Source organism: Oncorhynchus mykiss, chromosome 27 (assembly GCF_057628025.1).
Source record: "Oncorhynchus mykiss isolate SJ-2025 chromosome 27, ASM5762802v1, whole genome shotgun sequence".
NCBI lineage: Eukaryota > Metazoa > Chordata > Actinopteri > Salmoniformes > Salmonidae > Oncorhynchus > Oncorhynchus mykiss.
This window is the reverse complement of record NC_143048.1, coordinates 24,205,323-24,225,546: the sequence shown is the minus strand read 5'-3', so window position 1 is coordinate 24,225,546 and position 20,224 is coordinate 24,205,323. Positions and strand designations below refer to the sequence as shown.

The following is a 20,224-nucleotide window of genomic DNA, read 5'->3' as shown; positions in this document are numbered from 1 at the left end:
ATATAATGTCCTGTTCCACTATGCTATAGGCTATAATGTCCTGTTCCACTATGCTATAGGCTATAATGTCCTGTTCCACTATGCTATAGGCTATAATGTCCTGTTCCACTATGCTATAGGCTATAATGTCCTGTTCCACTATGCTATAGGCTATAATGTCCTGTTCCACTATGATATAGGCTATAATGTCCTGTTCCACTATGCTATAGGCTATAATGTCCTGTTCCACTATGCTATAGGCTATAATGTCCTGTTCCACTATGCTATAGGCTATAATGTCCTGTTCCACTATGCTATAGGCTATAATGTCCTGTTCCCAGGACGGAAACAAAACATATATATTAGCATGACCAATGAACACAAGCTAAGCATATCCAACCTTGATCTACATTTCTCATTGAAGTACAAGAACCTCCACTGTCTTTCACATAGAGAAACTGCCTGCCTGAGACGCTTGGAGAAAACTCAAAAATATATGTTGTTTCAAGAGCTATTAAATATCACTGTTAGTTCACACTTTTTGCTTCTAGATTTAATTTCTAAAACTAGAGTAATTACTTTGAAGTGTACTTAATTCATTTTCAATCCCCCAGGATGTCTGCATGTATAATACAGCTCTAGCGTTAGTGTAATTTCACGCCATAGCTCCACTGTTTGTCACAGCTGACTCTCAATAGGGAACTATTTAGAGCAGCCAAGTTAACATTCAGTAGGATTCACACAGTCAACAGTCAGAAGTCAACACAGCTGCCAAAAACAAGCCAGTCTGAGATAGATCTATTCTGTTATCCATAGCAGCATCTGTTCCTATTCATTACCATGCTATTGAGCACTGTAAGAGCCTAATTGGCTGACATTTTGTTACAGTGGGCCTCAATATAACAAGATGAATCAAGAAAATACATAAATTAAAACAATTGTATATTCACAGTTTATATAGGATGTGTGAGAGTGTGGTAGAACGCAATGTCTAACTTATGAATATGGCACAGTGGTGGTTGGTGCTGTTTAAGATGAGGGAGGACGATCATTTTTTTTAATGAGCATGGCCCTCTTTCTATTACAGCATATCAGATGACTGTAATTCATATTCCATTCACCCAGCTCATTGTAACATCGATAGGTTTAGACTACTACATGATGCTCAAATGTTCCCTGTACCCATCATGAGGTTGCTACAACCTAACCCATGAATGAAAGTTTACAACATAGGTGCACATTTTGAGAGAAATTAGAGTAATCAAGGTGACAGACAGTAACATACTCAATACCGCCTTGCACACTCTTGCCTTCATCTAGTTGATCTACTGTAGGTTGTAATCATTAGTCCAACAGCTGCAAACAAGAGTTTCTATTGGACAAATGCAGGTATGTTTATCCTCTTCGTTCCACTTGAGTCCGTTCAAGAAACGTTTTTCAGCAGAATCGAACGAATCAGTACACCCCTGATCACATGCAAACACAGAACCAGCAGCCACACACAATATATACGAAAGTATGTAGACACCCCTTCAAATGAGTGGATTTGGCTATTTCGGCCACACCCATTGCTGACAGGTGTTTAAAATCGAGCACACAGTCATGCAATCTCCATAGACAAACATTGGCAGTAGAATGGCGTAACTGAAGAGCTCAGTGACTTTCAACTTGGCACCGTCATAAGATGCCACCTTTCCAAAAAGTCAAATTTCTGCCCTGCTAGAGCTCTCTGTAAGTGCTGTTATAGTGAAGTGGAAATGTCTAGGAGCAACAACGGCTCAGCCGCGAAGTGGTAGGCCACACAAGTGGTAGATGTGTAAAAATCGTCTGTCCTCGGTTGCAACACTCACTACCGCGTTCCAAACTGCCTCTGGAAGCAACGTCAGCACAATAACTGTTCGTCGGGAGCTTCATGAAATTGGTTTCCATGGCTGAGTAGACGCACACAAGCCTAAGATCACCATGCGCAATGCCAAGCATCAGCTAGAGTGGTTTAAAGCTCGCCGCCATTGGACTCTGGAGCAGTGAAAATGCGCTCTCTGGAGTGATGAATGACGCTTCACCATTTGGCAGTCCGATGAGCGCATCTAGATTTGGCGGATGCCAGGAGAACGCTACCTGCCCGAATGCTAGTGCCAACTGTAACGTTTGGTGGAGGAGGAATAATGGTCTGGAGCTGTTTTTCATTTCAAGGCCCCTTAGTTCCAATGAAGGGAAATATTAGCATACAATGACATTCTAGACGATTCTGTGCTTCCAACTTTGAGGCACCAGTTTGGGGAAGGCCTTTTCCTGTTTCAGCATGACAAGCTGCCAGTTAAGGACTTGTGAGGTGTCTGTTTCTCAAACTAGACACTCTAATGTACTTGTCCTCTTGCTAATGTACTTGGCCTCCCACTCCTCTTTCTATTCTGGTTAGAGACAGTTTGCTCTGTTCTGTTAAGGGAGTAGTACACAGCGCTGTACGAGATCTTCAGTTTCTTGGCAATTTCTCGCATGGAATAGCCTTCATTTCTCAGAACAAGAATAGACTGACGAGTTTCAGAAGAAAGTTATTTGTTTCTGGCCATTTTGAGCCTGTAATCTAACCCACAAATGCTGACGCTCCAGATACTCAACATGTCTAATGAAAGCCAGTTTTATAGATTTTTTTATCAGAACAACAGTTTTCAGCTGTGCTAACATAATTGCAAAATGATTTTCTAATGATCAATTAGCCTTTTAAAATAATAAACTTGGATTAGCTAACAAAACGTGCCATTGGAACACAGGAGTGATGGGTGCTGATATCAGCCCTCTGTATGCCTATATTCCATATAGGATCTGCCGTTTCCAGCTACAATAGTCATTTACAACATTAACAATGTCTACACTGTATTCCTGATAAATTTGATGTTATTTTAATGGAAAAAAATGTGCTTTTCTTTCAAAAACAAGAACATTTCTAAGTGACCCCAAACTTTTGAACGGTAGTGTACTAGAAATAACTATTAGTAAACCTGCTACCATCATGCAGTACAGCAAACAGTTTAGCACTTACCTTGATATGGAAGAGTTCCAGTGTTGGATAGCCATAGTCAGCTTGCTAACATTGAATTCCTCTCTCGTGAACCGGGTGTTTAAAACCTGTTGTGACTAGGGGGCAGTATTTTCATTTTTGGATATTTTCCCAGGACAAGATGCTAGAATATGCATATAATTGACAGCTTAGGATAGAAAACACTCTAAAGTTTCCAAAACTGTAAAAATATTGTCTGTGAGTATAACAGAACTGATGTTGCAGGTGAAAGCCTGAGAAAAATCTAATCCGGAAGTGCCTCATGTTTTGAAAGCGCTGCGTTCCAATGCGTCCCTATTGAGCAATGAATGGGCTATCAACCAGATTATGCTTTCTCCGTATTCCCGAAGGTGTCTACAGCATTGTGAAGTAGTTTTACGCATTTATGTTGAATAATAACTGTAAGCGGCTACATTGCGCAAGTGGTCCCAGAGAGATTCTTGCGTAAAATACAGAGGTAGCCATTACTCCAATCGGTCCTACTGAAAAAACAAATTGTCCCGATGGATATATTATCGAATAGATATTTGAAAAACACCTTGAGGATTGATTATAAACAACGTTTGCCATGTTTCTGTCGATATTATGGAGCTAATTTGGAATATTCTTTGCCGTTTTCGTGAATGCAATTTCCGGGCGATTTCTCAGCCAAACGTGAAGAACAACTGGAGCTATTTCGCCTACAAAAATAATATTTTTGGAAAAAAGGAACATTTGCTATCTAACTGGGAGTCTCGTGAGTGAAAACATCCGAAGCTCATCAAAGGTAAACAATTTAATTTGATTGCTTTTCTGATTTCCGTGACCAAGTTACCTGCTGCTAGCTGGACAAAATGCTATGCTAGGCTATCGATAAACTTACACAAATGCTTGTCTAGCTTGGGCTGTAAAGCATATTTAGAAAATCTGAGATGACAGGGTGATTAACAAAAGGCTAAACTGTGTCTCAATATATTTCATTTGTGATTTTCATGAATAGGAATATTTTCTAGGAATATTTATGTCCGTTGCGTTATGCTAATTAGTGTCAGGCGATGATTACGCTCCCACATGCGGGATGGGGTGTCACTAGAGGCTTAAGTAGGCTAAACTAGCTAGCTGCATTCGCTAGCTAAGTAAGTGAAAGTTGAAAAAAATACATATACAGTACATACTTAAGCAATAAGGCCCGAGGGGGTGTGGTATATGGCCAACATACCACGGCTAAGGGCTGTTCTTATGCATGATGCAACGCGGAGTGCCTGGACACAGCCCTCAGCCGTGGTATATTGGCCATATATCACAAACCCCAGAGGTGCCTTATTGCTATTAAAAATGGGTTATATAGATATAGCTAGCTCTCTCTCTCTCTCTCTCTCTCTCTCTCTCGCTTCACATTCATTTTGGAAAAATTAATTTATAAAATGCTGTTCAGCTATTGTCTTTCTCTCTCTTTGAGTCAACTACTCACCACATTGTATGCAATGCAGTGCTATCTAGCTGTAGCTTATGCTTTCAGTACTAGATTCATTCTCTGATCCTTTGATTGGGTGGACAACATGTCAGTTCATGCTGCAAGAGCTCTGATAGGTTGGAGGACGTCCTCTGGAAGTTGTCATAATTACTGTGAAAGTCTATGGAAAGGGGTGAAAACCATGAGCCTCCTAGTTTTTGTATTGAAGTCAATGTACCAGAGGAGGACATAAGCTGGCTGTCCTCTGGCTACACCATGGTGCTACCCTACAGAGTGCTTCTGAAGCTACTGTAGACCTTCATTGCAAAACAGTGCGTTTTAATCAATTATTTGGTGACACGTGAATATATTTAGTATAGTTTTATCTAAAAAGGATAACTTTTTTAATGTTTCACATAAAATAATAATAAATGAAATTAACTGAGAAGGATGGTCCTCCCCTTCATCCTCCACCGATATGGCACTATGTAATGTGCATATATAATATTTTGTGTACGTACATAGTCACTTGTGTGTGTACGTTATTTGTGTATACATGCAGGTGTACATTCATGCATGTGAGTTTAGGCAAGTGTGTGTAAAACCTACCCAGCACAGTGATGTCTGCGTAGGCCTCCTGAGGAGGGTCTGTGTAGAGCTGGCACACATAGCGTCCCTCATCTGACAGTGACACGTTGGACAGAGACACCCGCAGCTCGTTGTCGGAGAAATTCACCAGCTGGAACCGGCTGTCCTTCAGGGCTGAGGAGATACAGACACCAGACAGACAGTCAGGATGGGGAGATACACACGTGTGTGTTTGTGTATGTGTGAGTGTGTGGTATGTGTGTGAGAGAGAGAAACAGAAAGAGAGAGAAGTAGAGAGAAAGCAGCAGAGCAAGAAACAGAGAGCGAGAGAGAGAGAGAGAGAGAGAACAAACAGAGAGAGCAGAGAGAAATATTGAAATAGTACAGTACAATTATTTGGTCTGTATTCATATAGCTAGTAGTTATGCTGAAAAAAGCCTCCTAAATGGTAAAAAGCCTCAGCATTACAACCCAGGTCCTAAAAAGAAAATTGAGTTTCAGAATGATTCATAAAAGTTGATTTATTAACAATTTCATCTCTCCAGTCTACAGAGCACTCCCAGGGCAGGAAAATAGGAGAAGTGCTCATGAAGACTCTAACAAGATGGGAAGTCAAAATGATCTGCTGTTGGTCACGAATGAACGAATCGACCTCACATATTCTGGAAAAGGAAAAGTACTGTAACATACATAATCAATTAAATCACAGTTCTGGGATAGCAAGAACTAGAGGTCCATACTAAATACAAAAGTAGCTGTTTTGAACTAAAATCTGTAGTTCGGACTGGTTGCCATAGAAGAGTAGTGTTAGTCGAGTTAGCTTTGAGTGTGGCAACCTAGCTTAACTGTCACGCCCTGACCATAGTTTACTTTGTATTTTCTATGTTTTGATTGGTCAGGGTGTGATCTGAGTGGGCATTCTATGTTTCATGTCTTGTTTGTCTATTTCTATGTTCAGCCTGATATGGTTCTCAGTCAGAGGCAGGTGTTCGTCATTGTCTCTGATTGGGAACCATATTTAGGTAGCCTGGGTTTCACTGTGTGTTTGTGGGTGATTGTTCCTGTCTATGTGTTTTCACCAGATAGGGCTGTTTAGGTTTTTGTTACGTTCATCACGTTCTTTATTTTGTAGTGTTTGTATTGATTCGTGTTTTATGTTTGTTCATTAAAACATGGATCGCAATCTACACGCTGCATTTTGGTCCGACTCTCCTTCTCACGAAGAAAACCGTTACAGAATCACCCACCACCAACGGACCAAGCAGCGTGTCAACAGGCAGCAACAGCAGCGTAAAGAGGAATGGACATGGGAGGACGTTTTAGATGGCAAGGGCTGTTACACTTGGGAGGAGATACTGGCTGGAAGAGATCGCCTCCCATGGGAACAGGTGGAGGCACTTAGGAGAGCAGAGGCAGCCGGAGAGAGGAGCCGGCGATATGAGGGAACACGGCTGGCAAGGAAGCCCGAGAGGCAGCCCCAAAAATGTCTTGGGGGGGGGGGCTAACAGGGAGTATGGCTACGCCAGGTAGGAGACCTGGGCAGACTCCCTGTGCTTACCGGGAGGCTAGAGAGACCGGACAGGCACCGTGTTATGCAGTGGTGCGCACGGTGTCTCCAGTGCGGGTGCATAGCCCGGTGCGGTATATTCCAGCTCCGCGTGTCGGCCGGGCTAGATTGAGCGTCGAGCCTAATGCCATGAAGCCGGCTCTACGCAGCTGGTCCCCAGTGCGTCTCCTTGGGCCGGCTTACATGGCACCAGCCTTGCGCTCGGTGTCTCCGGTTTGCCTGCATAGCCCAGTGCGGGCTATTCCACCTCGCCGCACTGGCAGGGCGACCGTGAGCATTCAACCAGGTAAGGTTGGGCAGGCTCGGTGCTCAAGAGCTCCAGTGCGCCTGCACGGTCCGGTTTTTCCAGTACCACCTCCACACCCCAGCCCTCCGGTAGCAGCTCCCCGCACCAGGCTTCCTGTGCGTGTCCTCGGCCCAGTACCACCAGTGCCAGCACCACGCATCAGGCCTACAGTGCGCCTCGCCTGTCCAGCGCTGCCAGAGCCTCCCTCCTCTTCAGCGCTGTCGGAGTCTCCCGCCTGTTTAGCGCTGTCAGAGCTTTCCGCCTCTACAGCGCTGCCGGAGTCTCCCGCCTGTTCGGAACTGCCAGTTTGCAAGGAGCTGCCAGTTTGCAAGGAGCTGCCAGTTTGCAAGGAGCTGCCAGTTTGCAAGGAGCTGCCAGTTTGCAAGGAGCTGCCAGTCTGTAAGGAGCTGCCAGTCTGCATGGAGCTGCCAGTCTGCATGGAGCGGCCAGTCTGCAAGGAGCAGCCAGTCTGCAAGGAGCTGCCAGTCTGCAAGAAGCTGCCAGTCTGCAAGGAGCTGCCAGTCTGCAAGGAGCTGCCAGTCTGCATAGAGCTGCCAGTCTGCAAGGAGCCGCCAGAGCTGCCTTTCTGCAGGATGCCGCCAAAGCTGCCAGTCTGCAAGGATCCGCCAGAGCTGCCAGTCTGCAAGGAGCCGCCAGAGCTGCCAGTTAGCATGGAGCAGCCAGAGCCGCCAGTCAGCATGGAGCAGCCAGGGCCGCCAGTCAGCATGGAGCAGCCAGGGCCGCCAGTCAGCATGGAGCAGCCAGGGCCGCCAGTCAGCATGGAGCAGCCAGGGCCGCCAGTCAGCATGGAGCAGTCAGTCAGCATGGAGCAGCCGGAGCAGCCAGTCAGCATGGAGCAGCCAGAGCAGCCAGTCAGCATGGAGCAGCCAGAGCTGCCAGTCAGCATGGAGCAGCCAGTCAGCATGGAGCAGCCAGAGCTGCCAGTCAGCATGGAGCAGCCAGTCAGCACGGAGCAGCCAGAGCTGTCAGTCAACCAGACTCTTCCAGATCTGCCAGTCGACCAGACTCTTCCAGATCTGCCAGTCGTCCAGACTCTTCCAGATCTGCCAGTCGACCAGACTCTTCCAGATCTGCCAGTCGACCAGACTCTTCCAGATCTGCCAGTCGACCAGACTCTTCCAGATCTGCCAGTCGACCAGACTCTTCCAGATCTGCCAGTCGACCAGACTCTTCCAGATCTGCCAGTCGTCCAGACTCTTCCAGATCTGCCAGTCGTCCAGACTCTCCCAGATCCGCCAGTCGACCAGATTCTCCCAGATCCGCCAGTCGACCAGATTCTCCCAGATCCGCCAGTCGACCAGATTCTCCCAGATCCGCCAGTCGACCAGATTCTCCCAGATCCGCCAGTCGACCAGATTCTCCCAGATCCGCCAGTCGACCAGATTCTCCCAGATCTGCTAGTCGACCAGGATCTGCTGAAACCGCCAGCCAGCCAGGTTCTGGTAGTTTCTACTACCTGCCTGGGCTTCCTCTCAGTGCTGAGCTTCTTCTCAGTGCTGAGCTTCCTCTCAGTGCTGAGCTACCCATCTGTCCCGAGTTACCTCTGTCCCGAGCTGTCCCTCTGTCCCATGTTATCATTGTGGTGGGTAACCTATTTAGGGACGTTTAGGAGGGGGATTAAAACTGTCATGGAGTGGGGTCCACGTCCAGCGCCAGAGCCGCCACCGCGGACAGATGCCCACCCAGACCCTCCCCTATAGGTTCAGGTTTTGCGGCCGGAGTCCGCACCTTGGGGGGGGGGTACTGTCACGCCCTGACCATAGTTTACTTTGTATTTTCTATGTTTTGATTGGTCAGGGTGTGATCTGAGTGGGCATTCTATGTTTCATGTCTTGTTTGTCTATTTCTATGTTCAGCCTGATATGGTTCTCAGTCAGAGGCAGGTGTTCGTCATTGTCTCTGATTGGGAACCATATTTAGGTAGCCTGGGTTTCACTGTGTGTTTGTGGGTGATTGTTCCTGTCTATGTGTTTTCACCAGATAGGGCTGTTTAGGTTTTTGTTACGTTCATCACGTTCTTTATTTTGTAGTGTTTGTATTGATTCGTGTTTTATGTTTGTTCATTAAAACATGGATCGCAATCTACACGCTGCATTTTGGTCCGACTCTCCTTCTCACGAAGAAAACCGTTACATTAACATCCTACATCTTACATTTAGCTATATTCTCAGAGGATTTTCCATTTCAGTTAACCCCCCACTTGAACACTGTTCTACATAAATACCCCCAGATGGTTCCATGGAGACTGTAATGATGTTTTGACCTACCCATTCCTTATCAGGTCTTCTATAAGCGCAGAGCTAAAGAACTCAATCTATTCAGCCTATCTTTAAAACATGGGTGTTCGTTCCTGTCAGAGCTACATGTCAGGCAACACATTGATCATTACAGAGGCCTTTGAGCATCTTCCTATACGAGACCTCATTCCCAATCTTGTCTCATAATTTGAGGACTCTTTGGAAGTCTCTCCTCAAAGGACAGCAATGAGCCTTGTTATTGCTTTGAGAGCCAAAGGCCCTGCTAGGAAAGAAAAACGGCTCATTCCAAGAACCAGTGAATTTAGTTGACATGAAGCAGCTTGTTTATTGACAAGTTATTACTCCAGTGTGTTGAGATGATAATTAGGCTGTAGCCAACATCAGGGTTGCACTGTAAAACAGAGGGAAAATAAAATCATACAATCAATAAGTAATGTTGAATCCTTACCCTCTACATCAGCTGGAGGTGTAATGTACTGTATGTGACCTATAAAGGTTGAGGATGACACCAACATGAATTGATAGTTGGTCACAAATAAGTATTTTGCTCCGTTAAGTGCCTTCTCGTTATTACTTCCCCTTTAAAAATGACTAGTTAGTGGTTTGTTTCCTCAATCCCTAAGCATTGGCGCGCTGGACCAAGTATATAAAGCAGAAAAAAACTTGATATTGGGTCTCTAGCGTCAGGTTCAAGGACAGTGTTACTGTGTTAGTATTGCTGGAACTGTAACTTCCCAAGTGGTTGACTGTAAGTAGATTTGATAGCTCTGTTGAGCACTTCTATGGTATATAAACCAAAAGAAGCAGAGAAGGAAAGCTAGTGTGTTTGCAATTTGTTGGGGGATGTGTAGCCCTACGGTAAATGTTCAGTATTATTTTCCTGGTAGAGTGTTTTGTGTAAGTGTCTGTATCTGTGTTTGTGTCTGTTGTTTTCCCTGTGTGACTGTGTCACAGTTGTTTTCCTCCTCATACACAAAGGAATGACTCTGTAGAAAGAGGCCCTGGTGACAGGTAACAATGCCACCAGTCAGAGGGGGGTCCCCACAGAACACAGCCTTCTGGGAGCCCAGCCCAGAATAGATCTGCTGCCCTGGGACTTACCAGGCTCCGTCTGCAGGGGTAAGGTTCAACCAGGAGCAGCAGTTAGACATGATCAGAGCTCTGACTCTTTTCTGATACTAACTCCAGCCAATTTACTGATACCCGACTGCTTCTGTAATAACACTTGACTATCGCACTTCAGCCATTTTCCTTGCTGCCAGTGTGAGTTGGTTTTGAAATGTGATAAGTGAACTGTTCAAAGGGCGAACTGTTCAAGAGGTTGTGTGGAATATGAGACTAAATAGAGAAAATACCGAAAAAATGTGAGACCAGTGTGATAATGTTACAGGAGGAGCTCTTTAAAAAAATTATTTGGTAGAACACACATCCTTCTATTTGTGTTGCGTTCAAGGCTGTCACAAGTGTCATTGTGTTATCTTTATATGAACCTCTCCTTTACGACAGTAAAACACATCAATTACATTAGCAAGACAATCATGACCGAGATGTACACTCAGCCTTCCATAACTTTCTGCCATACAGTGAGAAATTAGAACACCAATCTGGATCCTACTCAGCATTTTGGATTGTGATGAAATATGAAAACAAGAAGAATGTTTCTCATATCACCTTGAAGACTGGCTCCAATCCAAGACACAAACAAGCAAAACTTAAGCAAACTCAGGTTGAACCCAGAGGAAGCCATATGCTCATGCATAAACATTGTCCTAATCTTAGATTCTCTTTAGATTCTTAATCTAAGAGATTATCTGGAAATTGCTTGAATAAAAACTAGTAATAAATCAACTCAATGGACCATAAAGTCAAGGACAGAAAGCATCCCATATACAGTTGTCGGAGGTTTACATACAATTTAGCCAAATACATTTAAACTCAGTTTCTCACAATTCCCTGACATTTAATCCGAGTACAAATTCCCTGTTTTAGGTCAATTAGGATCACCACTTTATTGTAAGAATGTGAAATGTCAGAATAATAGTAGAGAGAATTATTTATTTAAGCTTATATTTCGTTCATCACATTCCCAGTGGGTTATAAGTTTACATACACTCAATTAGTATTTGGTAGCATTGCCTTTAAATTCTTTAACTTTGGTCAAACGTTTTGGGTAGCCTTCAACAAGCTTCCCACAATAAGTTGGGTGAACTTTGGCCCATTCCTCCTGACAGAGCTGGTGTAACTGAGTCAGGTTTGTAGGCCTCCTTGCTCGCACACACTTTTTCAGTTCTGCCCACATATTTTCCATACGATTGAGGTCAGGGCATTGTGATGGCCACTCCAATACCTTGACTTTGTTGTCCTTAAGCCATTTTGCCAAAACTTTGGAAGTATGCTTGGTGTCATTGTCCATTTGGAAGACCCATTCGCGACAGAGCTTTAACTTCCTGACTGATGTCTGGAGATGTGGATATATTGAAGCAACATAATTTTCACCCCTCATGATGCCATCTATTTTGGAAGTGCATCAGTCCCTCCTGCAGCAAAGCACCCCCACAACATGATGCTACCACCCCCGTGCTTCACGGTTGGAATGGAGTGCTTTAGCTTGCAAGCCTCCCCTTTTTTCATCCAAACATAACGATGGTCATTATGGCCAAGCAGTTCTATTTTTGTTTCATCAGATCAGAGGACATTTCTCCAAAAAGTACGATCTTTGTCCCCATGTGCAGTTGCAAACCGTAGTCTGAATTTTTATGGCGGTTTTGGAGTAGTGGCTTTTTCCTTGCTGAGCAGCCTTTCAGGTTGTGTCGATATAGGACTAGTTTACTGTGGGTATAGATACTTTTGTACCTGTTTCCTCAAGCATCTTCACAAGGTCCTTTGCTGTTGTTCTGGGATTGATTTGCACTTATCACACCAAAGTACGTTCATCTCTAGGAGACAGAACGCGTCTCCTTCCTGAGCGGAATGATGGCCGTGTGGTCCCATGGTGTTAATACTTGCATACTATTGTTTGTACAGATGAACGTGGTACCTTCAGGCGTTTGGAAATTGCTCCGAAGGATGAACCAGACTTGTGGAGGTCTACAATTTATTTTCTGAGGTCTTGGCTGATTTCTTTTGATTTTCCCATGATGTCAAGCAAAGAGGCACTGGGTTTGGAGATAGGCCTTGAAATACAGGCCTTGAAATACATCCACATGATGTCAATTAGCCTATCAGAAGCTTCTAAATCCATGACATCATTTTATGGAATTTTCCAAGCTGTTTAAAGGCACAGTCAACTTAGTGCATGTAAACTTCTGACTCACTGGAATTGTGATACAGTGAATTATAAGTGAAATAATGTGTCTGTAAACAATGTTGGAAAAATTACTTGTGTCATGCACAAAGTAGATGTCCTAACCGACTTGCCAAAACTATAGTTTGTTAACAAGATATTTGTGGAGTGGTTGAAAAACATGTTGTAATGACTCCAACCTAAGTGTACGTAAACTTCAACTGTATATCAGTATTATAATCTAGCCCTTGAAATATGATGCCATCACCAATAGCATCATATCTGATGAGTTGCCTTAAACTGCCAAAACCTTAAAGAGTGATTCCTTTTACTAGAAGAGGCTCTGTATGGTACTTGAAATGAGTCCCTGAGATATGGTTCATGAGTGAGATAACCTGTATGTCCTCTGTTGAGAACGTGTCTAATGAGATAGTCCGTATAATGGTAGAGTGTCCAGTGAAGCAGCACCATAGAATTAGAACTTAGAACTCTGGAATGCATTTGTGTTAATTAGCTAGCAAGACAGTTTTAAAGGAATACTTCCGTTTTTCAAATTAAATTAGAAGTTTGCATCACCTATGCCTCTACTGCAATTAATTCCAAATAAACTGGTTTTGGGTTTCTCACTGACTAAGATGGCTACCATTTACACCCCATTATGGAACTTTGAGGGTTTATGACATAACCCATCTAGTAATTTAATAAGAACTCTATGAGAAGCACTTACGTCTGACGTCTCTGAAGTAGATGGTCTGCCTGTTGGGGTTGAGGAGCTGGATGACTGAGTCATCATTGTTCTTCACCCTGCAGCTGATGGTCGCCATCTCCCCCTCAATCACTGATACATTATCAGTCCCCAGGTTTTGACCTTCAACTGGACAGACAGATGGACAAGAGGAGGAGTGAAATCCATGAAAGTTCTAGAATTACTGCCATTCTGCTTTTATTTCGTAGTGTTTTTTAAATGTATTATTGTCTAGTGTTGATTATTTTGGGATTGAGACACACAAAAACATGTAACAGCATAGGTACCATAACAGACCACGACATTGAACACCATAATACTACATCACACCCACAGAGATGTGAACACAGCCTGACCGCTATAGGCGTATGTTGACTGTACTTGCAGTCACATTCCTAATCCTCCTAATACAATAGAAGGGCCCAGTGCACTGGTTGGCGTTATTGATCTCTCAGCTCAGAGTGGGTCCAGTGACTCTCTGCCAGATGGGTTGTAAGCACTACCTCTCACACACAGAGAAAAATGGAGGGAGAGAGAGAGAGAGAAAGAGAGAGAGAGGTAGGGAAGAGAGGGAAGGTGGAAGAGAGAGAGGGAAGCCAAGAGAGAGATAGAGAGAGAGAGAGAGAAAGAGAGAGAGAGAGAGAGAGAGAGAGAGAGACAGACAGACAGACAGACAGACAGACAGAGCTGAATTATAGCTCTCCATCTGAGTCTCTGAGCACAGGGCTTTAGTCTCCATCTCTTAGGAATCACAGCCTTGTCAGCCACTGAGTCAGCCGCTGACTGAGTATATCCACACCTGTGGCTGCCTACCTGGTCATTATTTTCACAGAACTCTGCCCTCATCATTAAAGCCTGAAACCAAGCATCCATTTGGGTTTGACAAAGAAAAAATGTTTGTTTTCTGCCTTCCAGGTGAGAGAGGGGGTAAATCAAAAGTCACCTTGTGCTATATTTATCCGGCAGGAGCCAAAAGGCATAAAAAGAAGAATGGAGAATGCTTTTAAACGCCTTGGATTAGCACCAGGAGAGGAACAAGACTCCCAGCAATAGCCCGAAGAAACATCCATAGCACATTTGCATGCCTGAGTTGTCAGACACCTCCAAACCGGGCTGACATTTACAAAGTGGAAAAAAGCACCTGCCTTTTCAGATAGTGATAATGGGAGTAGACAGCCAAACTAACAGGATTCAAATGAGCTAAGAGAATGCAGCGAGCAGCAAGAAATGAACCTCCTGTGGAGAAATACACCTCAGACCTGTATGTAGCAATGAACTTTCCATTTCATTCCACATCCCAGATATTGGTTCATCAAGTGATGACTGAAAATGGACATTGATATTGAGCAGATATTGAGCAGAGTACAGTACATTCTGTACTAAATAGGTAGTATCTTGAGGTATTTGAGTGTTATCTTATCGTAAGGAAAGACTTGTTTTAATTGAAGTGTGCTGTTTTTAAACTGTCTTAATTGAGTATCTGTGATGTTTGAGGAATCCATCTGTTTTATCATTAGAAAAGCCTCTGTTTTCAACTACCTCTGAAGTGTGAATGTATAGTGGACTTCGAGAGCATAGCAAAATACTTGGTTGATAATTAACTCCTTATAACACAAACAAATTCATGTTTATTAAGTGTGCTCCGATGTTGGAATATGGAAGTGTGTAATTCATTTGAGGGTGTCTGACTGAAACCTGAAAGGCAGCTCTGACATACTTATAGTAAGTAGGCCTACCCCAGCAGAGGAGCCCACAGTATGTTTTGAAGTCTGTTTTGATTTCAGTTTTGTCAAAGTAATATAGCTGGCAGTCAAAACAGCAAGATGAAGGAGCCTCAAAGCTAGGTTATTCTGGAACATGACTGCTAGTGGAAATATCCATAAGGTTTCAGCAGCCCTTAGCAGGGTTGGGTCCTGTCCAATATCCCTGGCTCATCTCCAATTCAAAACACACATAAATAACGGCGCTGTGATTAGTGATCCCATCAAAGGGAAAACAGGCCACTTTACGAAACATGGAGGGGTTTTTGCAATTCTAGTAAACATTTTCAATTGCCTCAGCATCCTGGTCATGATTGGGTACAAATGAGGAGAGGCAGTCATTAATTCCTGGTGGCGGGAGAGAGAGAGAGAGAGAGAGGTGGGCTGAGACAAGGCAGGGCGCAGATGACTGGTTGATAAATTCACACTCCTTCCAGCAGCTGTCTTGGAGTGCGACGCTGCTGTATTGCCACACATGGCCGCCCTCCTGTTCCTCTATCAGAACACACTGAATGACACAGTCAAAGATAATTAATTACAGGGCCTTCAAAGGTCTGTGAACTCAACGCTGGGATGTTACATCAGCGGTCTGACATGGGCCTCATCAACAAGCAGCTCATAATGCAAGACACCGAGAAGAAACCCTGACGCTAACTTTCAGAAGTTGGGAGAAATGAAGTTCCTCTCTTCATTCCTTCCCAGATGTTAAGAAAAGGCACCTTTTGATTCCAATTCCTTTTTTCTTTGAACTTCTCTCTCTTTGAATTTTTTCATCAAAAGACATGAAAGGGGCAGTGGAAAGCAGGACAGCGCCAGGCCCCTGATTCCTCTCCACTGAGTCACCGATGTCTGGAGCGGCCCTGTCCTTTTCAAAGAAGAACCAGGTATCCAGCCGGAGCTACTTATCTGACAGGCCGGTCGGACCAAGCTATCTTTTCAGCCAGAGATAGCTAGGTGCGGGCCGGCCAGATAGCTAGGTTAAGTTCATAGACCTTTGAAGGCCCTGCAATTAGCCATCTGGCTGGGCGGAGCTACCTATCTCGCTGGCCAGCCGGACCAAGCTATCTGGCCGGCTGGCCGGACCTATCTGACCGGCCGGAACTACCTAGATATCTGGCCGGCTGAACGCTATCTGGCCAGTCGGCCGAACAGAACTATCTGGCCGAACCTACACAATATATACAAAAGTATGTGGACACCTCTTCAAATGAGTGGATTTGGCTATTTCAGACACCCCCGTTGCTAACAGGTTTATAAAATCGAGCACACAGCCATGCAATCTCCATAGACAAACATTGACAGTATAATGGACTTACTGAAAAGCTCATTGGCTTTCAACGTGGCACCGTCATAGGAGGCCACCTTTCCAACAAGACAGTTCGTTAAATTTCTGCCCCGCTAGAGCTACCCCGGTCAACTGTAAGTGCTGTTATTGTGAAGTGGAAACCTCTAGGAGCAACAATGACTCAGCCGCGAAGTGACAGGCCACACAAACGCACAGAATGGGACAACCGGGTGCTGAAGCGCGTAGCGCGTAACATTCTTCTGCCCTCAGTTGCAACACTACTGAGTTCCAAACTGTCTTTGGCAGCAACGTCAGCACAAGAACTGTTCATCGGGAGATTCATGAAATCGGTTTCCATGACCGACCAGCTGCACACAAGCCTAAGATCACCATGTGCAATGCCAAACATCGACTAGAGTAGTGTAAAGCTCGCCGCCATTAGACTCTGGAGCAGTGGAAACGCATTCTCTGGAGTGATGAATCACACTTCACCATCTAGCAGTCCGACAGACTAATCTGGGTTTGGGGGATGCTAGGAGAACGCTATCTGCCACAATGCATAGTGCCAACTGTAAAGTTTGGTGGAGGAGGAATAATGGTCTGGGGCTGTTTTTCATGGTTCAGGCTAGGCCCCTTAGTTCCAGTGAAGGGAAATCTTAATGCTACAGAATACAATGACATTCCAGATGATTCTGTGCTTCCAACTTTGTGGCAACAGTTTGGGGGAAGACTCTTTCCTGTTTCAGCATGACAATGTCCCCGTGCACAAAGCGAGGTCCATAAAGAAATGGTGTGTCGAGATCGGTGTGGAAGAACTTGACTGGCCTCAACCCCATCGAACACCTTTGGGATGAATTGTAATGCTGACTGTGAGCCAGGTCTAATCTCCCAGCCTCAGTGCCCGACCTCACTAATACTCTTGTGGCTGAATGCAAGCAAGACCCCGCAGCAATGTTTCAACATCTAGTGGTATGCCTTCCCAGAAGAGTGGAGGCTTTTTAGCAGCTACGGTGGGACCAATTCCATAAATTCCCATGATTTAGGAATGAGATGTACAACGAGCAAGTGTCTACATACTTTTGGTATGTAGTGTATCTGGCCGGCCGGACCTAGCTATCTAGCCGACCGCATTAAGAATGACTGAAAATGGCTCTCTTTCTCACGCTCCTATTCTCTGCCCCTTGAGATACATACATCTCCAGCTCAGTAATTAAGCCCTGCTCACTAAGAAGGGAAGCTCTTTCAAGGACATCTGTGAGTAAAAAGCCATAATATCATTGGACATTATTAGACCTTCACTGTTTCAAGGCTTCTCTGCATCGTAGCAGGATTTCTAATGTTTTAGGCCTTCTAATGTAATCTCTTTTATCTCTGAAAACAATCTCTCACTCAAGTTTCATCATGTTTCTGGTGTGATGTCAGATGTCTGATGCTGCTTTGACAAGGCTTTGACTGAATAGAGATGTACAGAGAAAAGCATCTCGCCTGTACTCTATTATCTTATGCAGATTGTGCCATGTTCACTGCAGATCAATGTTGGGGACTGCTCAATCTCATGTTCCACTGTACTGGCAGGTTAGAGGCTCTTTGTGCTTGATGTGTCTTCCTAAGTGTGATAGAGAGACAAGGGGAGCTTCTAGCCTAGTAGTAGTAGTGTTAGACATGGGCTTTCACAATACAGAATGTTCACCTTCGGTTTAGTGTAGGCTACCATAGTCACTTTGTACATACTAGTCATGTGTCACCCAAAAGAAAAATACATGTAGACAACAATATAATGCACATATAGTAAACATAATGACAGTAGCCAATAACAACAGGGAATGTAGAATGTACTCTGCCACCATCTGACATAGTCTTATTTGAAACGGTTTCTGTTCACACGACTGTAGCTGTGCTATACAAATACAATCAAATTGGCAGTAGATTGACATATGATTGTAGACATTGCACAGCACATGAACACAAAACTCGATGCTTTACACAAATCAATAAAGAGCAGGGTGAGCAAATGGCATCAGACATTGTCAGACGAACATTAAAGGAAAATCAAAAGTACCTGACAAGGTCTCAGCGGCTCCTGTTGCAGCAGTAGAGAAGGAAAGAAGGAAGACAGAACAATTGTAAGCAGAGGCTCATATTCACGATAAGACGGACACATTGTAAGCAGAGGCCCATATTCACGATAAGACGGACACATTGTAAGCAGAGGCCCATATTCATTTATAATTCACACAGAAGGTAACTCTGTCAAAACTTGTCTCATTTTGGATGAGTCATAAGTGCTTCCTCACTTATATTTTAGAGGCTGGCATAAATCCCAAAAGTGTGTCGACCGAAAATTCCAATACCGAAGATTCCAATATACTTTCCTGAAAGTGATTGAGTATTTGAGAGTGTATAGCTTTACAACCCCGTATTTTTTAGAACCACTGTAAAGTTTCAGTCAATTTGGGGGCTATTAATATGGAGCAGCTCGGGGGTAGATAGTTAGCTATCTGTGGACTTTGTTTTTCCCAGCCTCTCTCTGTTTGAGATTCCTGCCAGCCCAGGGCTGGAGCAGCCTCTGCCGAGTGAAGGTCCCCTGAGAGCCCTGGGGCACACCAGAATTTGCCCGCTTGGAACAGTGGCCAGTCGCCCGAGACTGGCATCTCACACCAGCTGGTCATGGGAGACTGGCATTTTCCCTACGGCACCACCCTGGGCATCCTGGACTCACAGCACCGCTCTAAGTGGTAAGCCTATTACGCAGGCTAACATCTAATTGGACCACCTCGTGAAGAGCAAGCAGGCACACACTAGTCTTCTTGCCTGAGTTATCATCTTTGACCTAACCTGAATGGAAGGCATGTCCTTGTTATGCTTTCTCAGCCTTGTATGAATCCTCACAGGAGACAAATCACAAACCAGCACATAATAATATAGGTACATCTCAGATTATAAATCATATAGAAAGTCTGTATTTCTGTTACAGTATGAGGAGTGAGGATGTAATATATATCAGTTTTCTCAGCCTAGTTCAGAACTGTATTAATAGGGAAAAGTGTACAGCCACAGATAGGACTATTATAAATAGCCGCTGGTCTTGTCTCTTGTCCCCAGTGCGCCCCTGCTACCCCCCTACCCTCCCCTGTACTCCCCTGTACCTGGAGCACATTAGGCAGGAGTTATGAGGTGCCAGCCAGGCTGTGATTAGATGTCATGGCTGTCGCTCTGCTTAGACAGCACTGATAGACAGATTTCAGGGGAAATGCGTGTGATGCTATTCCCTGCAAGTGGCGGCCTCCACCGCAATCTGTCAATCATAGAGGATGAGGCCAGACAGGCCCACCGTCCTCCAAATAAAGCCTGTCCTTGTCTGGGTCTGCTCTCCTACTCTCCTAACCCATATTCCTTAGACTTCTGTATTTTATTGTACTTCGACAGAATCTGCAAATGTCTGATATACCAGTGTATGAATAAGAATGACAGTCAACGGGTGTTCTTTGTAGTGTATTACCTGACAGATAGTAGAATCTACAAGCTATCTGATCATTAGATAATATGTTCATGCTTTTAGACAATACTAGCAGTGTACAGCGGACTGTCATCTGGGTGAATCCACAGAGCTGCAGTACACTCTGTGAGCCAGACTGATATTTCTGCAGACGGTCTCTCTCTGTGAGTGTGGAGGAGAGCAACCTCCCTTTCCAGGCTGCTGGGTAATAGCAGTTGGGGAAAGGTAACATACCCTCTCTATGCTGGCATGGTGTCATTAAATGTATGGGCCTCCGTTGAGGAAACATTTTTCCTTCTTATTTCCAGCCATGATCAGTAGCTTATCACATGTTATCAGTGTGTGTGTTCACACCGCATGTGTGGTGACAGCAGGAGGAGGATGCTGGGGTGCTGTGCGGCCCAGGCAGTCTCCTCTCCTCTAGTGTGTGTGTGTGTGTGTGTGTGTGTGCGTGTGTGTCCCACTG

The 20,224-nt window shown here is 44.5% G+C and overlaps 1 protein-coding gene across 2 annotated transcripts in view; it reads right to left on the bottom strand.

Moving 5' to 3' along the window:
- Positions 1–20,224, bottom strand: part of cadm1b (cell adhesion molecule 1b) — a 178,117-nt gene that overhangs the window by 37,050 nt on the left and 120,843 nt on the right. Inside the window, exons 2-4 of one of the 2 annotated variants that reach the window (XM_021588089.3) lie at positions 18,322–18,342; positions 13,200–13,346; positions 5,079–5,231 (exon numbers count right to left, since the gene is read on the bottom strand). In XM_021588089.3, the coding sequence (XP_021443764.1) occupies positions 5,079–5,231; positions 13,200–13,346; positions 18,322–18,342 (321 nt within the window). The remainder of the gene's footprint in view (positions 1–5,078; positions 5,232–13,199; positions 13,347–18,321; positions 18,343–20,224) is intronic. The other variant, XM_021588090.3, reaches the window with a different exon arrangement.